This window comes from Bufo bufo, chromosome 9, assembly GCF_905171765.1.
Source record: "Bufo bufo chromosome 9, aBufBuf1.1, whole genome shotgun sequence".
Lineage (NCBI taxonomy): Eukaryota > Metazoa > Chordata > Amphibia > Anura > Bufonidae > Bufo > Bufo bufo.
Window position 1 is genome coordinate 199,800,973 of NC_053397.1, and position 7,087 is coordinate 199,808,059.

Consider the following 7,087-nt stretch of genomic DNA (forward strand, 5'->3'; position numbering starts at 1 on the left):
TGGAAGTCCAGAAGAATCTGCAGAGTGTCCAGGAAGCCGGCCCTGGCAGTGTCATGGAGGACAGAGAAGCCGCTGCGGTCCTGGAGGTTGGGGTCGGCGCCTCTTCTCAGCAGGAGGCTGGCAATGGCCGGGCAACCAAGCCTCATCACCTGGGGAAGACAGCAGGGCTATTAGTCTCTACAGGTGTCCGTATATACTGTATATGGAATATGTACCAATATAGAGCTGTACAAGTGCCTGTACATAGCTATACAAAGGCTACATATACATATATAACAATACTGTACATATATAGAGAGAGAGACATGTATACACCATTTATATATGGAATATGTACCAATATAGAGCTGTACAAGTGCCTGTATATTGGTATACAAAGGCTACATATACATATATAACAAAACTGTACAGATTATATATATATATATATATATATATATATATATATATATAGCGAGAGAGAGAGATGTATACACCATTCATATATGGAATATATACCAATATAGATCTGTACAAGTGCCTGTATACTGTATTACTGCATACAAAGGCTATATATACATATATAACAAAACTGTACAGATATATATATATATTTTCATGAATATATATATATATATATATATATATATAGAGAGAGAGAGAGAGAGAGATGTATACACCATTTATATATGTAATGTGTACCCATATAGATCTGTACAAGTGCCTGTATATTGTGATATAACACACACCTCTGTATTACTGTATACAAATGATATATATATATATATATATATATATATATATAAATAACAAAACCGTCTCTCTCTCTATATATATACCCCAATATAGATATCTACAAGTGCCTATATATTGTAATGTAACACACACCTCTGTATTACTGTATACAAATGATATATATATATATATATATATATAAATAACAAAACTGTCTCTCTCTCTATATATATACCCCAATATAGATATCTACAAGTGCCTATATATTGTAATGTAACACACACCTCTGTATTACTCTACAATATATATATATATATACACATACACACACATATAGCTATATAACAAAACTCTACATAATATATATATATATATATATATATATATATATATATATAGTGTAGTTACATATCTTCATGTAGATCTTTATTGTAATTCAGTGTACAGTAATACAGAGGTGTGTTTTACATTATAATATACAGGCACTGGTATAGATCTATATTGGTAGATCTATGATCTATATTAAATATATAAATTGTGTATGCAAATTTTCTCTCTCTCTCTCTCTCTGTATATATCATATAAAACATGAATACACCTTTTATATATCTATTTGTAGATCTAGAAAAAATATAAATAATACATCACCTTATATATGATAAAAGTTATGCATACTATATATGAAAACGGCTCTAACGCATGTGTGTGTATACACACACACACCGTATATACATATATATACACACACATATATGCACGCACACACTTCCACAATCTATATATGATGTGGAAGTGTAGAGCTTTCTATCAGTTAATCTATAGGATTTTCTTGTTATATGTGAGGCATACATTTACAAAAAGGAAGACTGCAATGTCTTTATTTGCTAGAGGCCTTGATTTCCAAGAAGTGGAAAAATACCGAGGCCTGTCATAGTTTTATACATGGGGAGTGTAATACACATCTATGAAATATTTTTATATACTTTTGCAACAATGTAAATAATAAAAAAACAGTACGATATTGTAACATAATATTTACAAACACTAAACATGTATACTGCGTTTACAGCCCTGTATGAGTTTATGTATAGTACCTATAATACCCATCTTCTATCGATCTATCTACGTGTTCAATGGATCATTGTATTTATCTAGATATTTTTATGTGCCCATCTATTTCATCTATCTACCAATCTATAGATACATATTATAATCTATCTATCTATCGATCTATCTACCTCTATAGATACATTTAGATAGATAAATACATGCATACATTCATAAATATAATATATATAAGATAGATAGATAGATAGATAGATAGATAGATAGATAGATAGATAGATAGATAGATAGATAGATAGATAATGTAGACAGATATAGTCAAACTATTTCGAGTTATTACTGGAAGGCCGGGGCCTTGGTGCTGGCTGAAGTCTCCTCCTCAGTACACAGAGACTTCTTATTTTCAAGGTGTGTCTTTGTTGAAGAAAAGATGTCATTCTGTCTGCAGACAAGGAGATGCTCGCTGACATTTGTCAGTATAAACGCATCATTTGTTACTTCTCAGCAGACCTAGGATTACACCCCCAGTAAAGACATTGTGACTATTATTATTTTATTTACAGCCTAGAGAAAGTCACCAAACTGCAAACATCAAAAATAATTATTCCAGAAAAAGGGGGAATAATAATAATTATTATAATAAAATAATAATAATAATAATAATAATAATAATAATAATATAAACTTTCTTAGGCTACCACCGAGCGGACACCCGAACGCTAGTGTGAAAGTAGCCTTATTCTCACTCATATTGTAAAATAGGAAAACAGGAGGAATATGATGACAGGCTTTCCACTTTGATTCTATGAATATCGTCCACAGTGGCTGAACTAACCTATACAATTTATCGAGCCGATCACATCTGTCCAACCTCGCCCACCTTAAAAGAAGCATGTGCTCCTCGGGAAATACAATTCAAGCTCTGTCCTCATTTCATAGGCTGCAATAGTCCCCAGGCCTGTGTGCATAGATGGTATAGAAATGCAATATGTGCCCCCTCCAGCAGCAGAAGAGGCAGACATGTTCTCTGCACATTGCCCACTTCCCATCTCTGCAGCCTGAGGTGCGAGGCCTGACACACGTGGCCTCTGCTGTCACCTTCACTCCCTAGAACATCTGAGGCCTTTCTCACCCCTTCCTCCTAAGGAGTAATCATTGCGAACATTCTGAGAAATCATGGACTATTGCAAATTAATAAATCTATTTTTTTCTGAGCCCTGGCACCAGATCCAGAATAGATTTACTGGATAAAAGTGAAATGCACCCACACCCAGTAAGTGCCCGGTCAATGAGATGGGGCAGCCCTGATACAAATGGCCTCCTTGGTGACTTTGCCTCCACAGTAGAGCCCCTGGTGATCACCAGACTGTGGGCCATCATGGTGCTGACACCAGGGAGCACTAATCTTTTTTTTTTTTCAGCATCCTGGCTAGACATTGCCTTACACCCTTCTGCAGAAGATCTGCCCCCATTTTGCAGACCATCTACTATATTTGTGGCCTGTGTTCCTTTTCAGGAATTAGATCGGTTTCTACTTTATAAATGACATTTTGGGTTCCAGGCCCCTGGGGTATAAGGAGGGGGGGGGGGGGGGGGGGGGGGGTTGTTAATATAACCATAATAAGGAGAAGAAGAAAAAAAAAAAAAGTCAGATACCCAAGTAGTGATCTGGAGAGAGAGCAGAGTGCTGCAGACAGCTGAAGATTTGGTTTTGGTGTTTGCTCAGTGTGACTACCTGGCGGGGGCACGTTAACCCTTTGCACCCCGCGCCTCAGGATGCATAATGGATGGGGAGGATGCTGAAGGAGATCTGGATTTTATTGCGCTTTATTGCATGCATGGAGCAGAAGAGACTCAGCGATCTCCTATGGTGCACAGGGTCCTCTCATTTGTGCCATTGATTTTTGCCCCCCCCCCTCATATCATTATAAAAGAGTGATCCCTAAAGGTCGAGGCATTAACCCTTCATGTGCACAGGGTCTGCTATACATTATTTCACAATGGAGAGGTTATGAAGCCCCCTAGGAGCAACAGTGCTAAGTTACCCCCCCCCCCCCCCCCCCCCCCCCCCCCCCCCCCCCCCCCCGATCTCTCACACCCACCTGTAAGGCTGTCCTGCCGAATCTGTTAGGTGCATCCACATTGGTCGTCCTCTGCAGCAGGTCCTCTAGTTGCTCCAGGTCCCCCCTGGCAGCGGCTGTTGACATCAGGTCCGCAAGTGGCTCTGCCATGCTGGGCTGGGGTCCTGGGCAGAGGGTGATTAGTGCATGGCATGAACAGGCTGACAGCCTGGGCTCTGAGCTAATAGGGGGATCGTAGTAAATACTAGTAAAACAGGGCCCGCCCCCGGGCACACGTGATGAGCAGATATTTCTGCAGCCTCCCCTCTCTCCTTGCTCGAGCCCTCCTCTGCAATATCCTCTCCCTTTCCTTCTGTCTGGATCTCCAGCAGGATTCCTTCTGCATCCAGACCTCTCTCCTTTCCTAACCTTCTGCACCCAGTCTCCTTCCACTGGCTCCATCACAAGATGCCCCTTCTCTTCACATGCACTACCTCTCATCTGCCCTATTCCCTCTCTCCTTGCTCTAGCCTTCCTCTGCAATATCCTCTCCCTTTCCTTCTGTCTGGATCTCCAGCCATATGCTGCAAGATTCCTCCTCCATCCAGACATGTCTCCTTTCCTAACCTTCTCCATCCAGCCTCCTTCCACTGGCTCCATCACAAGATGTCCAGCCATGCAGCCTCCCTTCTCTCCTCTGCAATATTTCTTCTTTCCTTAGACCTCTATTCTGCATCTTCTCTCTCTGATCAAGACCACTCCTGTTTCCAGCCTTCACTCTCTTTCTGACCCATCATCCACCCTCTGATCACCTTATCAGGAATGGATCACCAGATTCTCCTCCTCCTCCCACCATCTAACCCTGGTCTGGGATACTTCGAGACCTGAAAGAAACTTTACTCTCCTCCTGGTCCACAACTCTCTCATCCTCCATTTGCCCTCTCATCATCAGCCTCCTTTAACTTTCCATTTCCTTCTCTGCAGCTTTGCCCCATTATCGATGCCCACCATAGCTGAAGCCTTTAGGCTCATATCTTGCCCACTACAACTCCCTCAAAACTGTCTGTCAGCTTCCTCAACCATCACCATGCCACCCTTTTATTTTAGGTCGTGTCGGCTGATACCAAGCCCTGCCTAAGACGAGTGGTCTGGAAATCTTGAAGCTGACGTTGACCTTGGAGTGGGAGGCTGGGCACAAGACATTGCACAATCCAGAGCAGTGGATGCAGCCTCCACAAACAGTTTGAGTGGTTTAAAGCAGTTTCCGCCTCCATATGTTGATGAGTCCAATCTCCAGTGTGCTGGCCTCCACAGATGATGCAACCTCCAGAAAGTATTGGTATGTTTGACCCAAGGCCTAGCAGGACCCAGTAGTATAAACTCCAAAATGGTTCAGAAAGGAAAATCCAACAATTTCCAGAACTGTTGCCGTGAGGCCCAAGAGAAGCCCTCCGAGATGCTGAAGAAAGGGTGGCCCTCTCCAAAAAGTCTTCAAGTCGGACACTCAACATCCTGTGTGAAATGTGAACTGCAGAGGATCCAGGATGTAGTTCTAGTGGTAACGTCCAGGTGTCTCCATGGGACAGGTATGGTTCCAGCACTATCCATGCGTGCTCTCCTTCTTTCACCTCCTCCACAGCTCCTTAGAGTCAGAACTACTTCTCATTCTTAGTATTTGCACCATCCTGCCCCATGCATTATTCCTACATTCACCAAAGCTGTTGTTCCCCAGCTATCCAACCATAATGCCCCAATATTACTGCGCCTGTTCTACACTTCTCAGTGCAAACCATGGAGAACATCCCCTAGACCTTATGTACAGGCATCTCTCCCTTCTTCAGATTCCTCCTCTGTTCCTCACCCATGCAGGTGTGCTATCTCATCAGGCAACCATATTGCTTTCCAATGCATTCCCCCAACACTGCCCCCTTCCTCACGTCCTCTTGCACCTGTCACTGCACTCCCTTTCATGTCACTGCACTCCCTCCATGTCACTGCACTCCCTCCATGTCACTGCACTCCCTCCATGTCACTGCACTCCCCTCCATGTCACTGCACTCCCTCCATGTCACTGCACTCCCCTCCATGTCACTGCACTCCCCTCCATGTCACTGCACTCCCCTCCATGTCACTGCACTCCCCTCGATATGCCTGTCCCTTCATGTCACTGCACTCCCCTCCAAAGTGTCACCTTTTCTCCTCACTCCTGGCAGATACACTCCTTTCTGTACATGCACTCTCCTCCATGTCACTGCTCTTCTCTCTCCTTCATGTGACTGTTTCTCTCACCTCTGTCAGTCACTCTCCTCCATGTCACATTTCCAGTTCCTTCTGTCATTGCTCTCTCCTCCATGTCACTGTTTCTCTCACTCCTTGCAGTCACTCTCCTTTCTGTAACTTGCACTCTCCTCCATGTCACAACTGTCACTGAAGAGTCTCACAGCCACACTGAATTCATGGCAGACTCCTTGCTGCTGTCGTTGTCCTCAGCCCTCTGCTCGGGCTCCTGCTCTCCCTCCTCCACTGTCCCTACGTTATTCCTCCTGGCGGCGCACTCTCATTGTCACACGTTCCTCCTCTCCTGTCACTGCACTCTCACTGCCTGTTATCTCTCCCATCAGGTCATTCTCAGTGACGTCTCTTTCTCTGCCCTCGTCTGGTTGTGCGGCAGTTTTAGCTTCTATCCTGCACTCTCATACCACAACCCCTCTCACTGTAATCTGCCTCATCTTGACGCTCTCCTTCCTCATGTCACTGCACTCTCCTCCGTGTGCTGTCTTTTCTCATTCATCCCTCACTGTATTGTCCTGCAGGCGACGGTGGACCCCTTCTCTCCCATCTGTACACTGCACTCTGCATGTCACACACAGTCCGGCAACTGCTTCCCCTCCTGTCACTCCTCTGCCCTCCATGTGACAACCTCTCTCCCTCCTGTCACTGCACTCTCCTCCATGTCACATCTCCTGTCCCCCTGTCACTAGGCTTCTCAATGCCTCAACCCCTCTCCCTCCATTCAATGCACTCTCCTCCATGTCACAAACACTCCTGCAACTCCCACCTACAGTCACAACTGCTTTCCCTCCTGTCACTTCTCTCCTCCATGTCACATCTCCTGTCCCTGCACTCTCCTCCATGTCACATCTTCTCTCCTCCATGTCACATCTCCTGTCCCTGCACTCTCTCCTCCATGTCACATCTCCTGTCTCTGCACTCTCTCCATGTCACATCTCCTGTCCCTGTACTCTCTC

The 7,087-nt window shown here is 44.0% G+C and overlaps 1 protein-coding gene across 2 annotated transcripts in view; it reads right to left on the minus strand.

Annotated features, from left to right (window-relative positions):
* CDKN2C (cyclin dependent kinase inhibitor 2C) overlaps positions 1-6,875 on the minus strand; it is a 7,839-nt gene extending 964 nt beyond the window's left edge. The window contains exons 1-3 of one of the 2 annotated variants that reach the window (XM_040407693.1): positions 6,013-6,875; positions 3,882-5,900; positions 1-149 (exon numbers count right to left, since the gene is read on the minus strand). The exon at positions 1-149 is cut by the window's left edge and continues 964 nt beyond it. In XM_040407693.1, the coding sequence (XP_040263627.1) occupies positions 1-149; positions 3,882-4,517 (785 nt within the window). In that variant the 5' untranslated portion in view covers positions 4,518-5,900; positions 6,013-6,875. Of the gene's footprint in view, positions 150-3,881 lie in introns of both variants that reach the window. The other variant, XM_040407692.1, reaches the window with a different exon arrangement.
* Between the last annotated feature and the right edge of the window lie 212 nt (positions 6,876-7,087).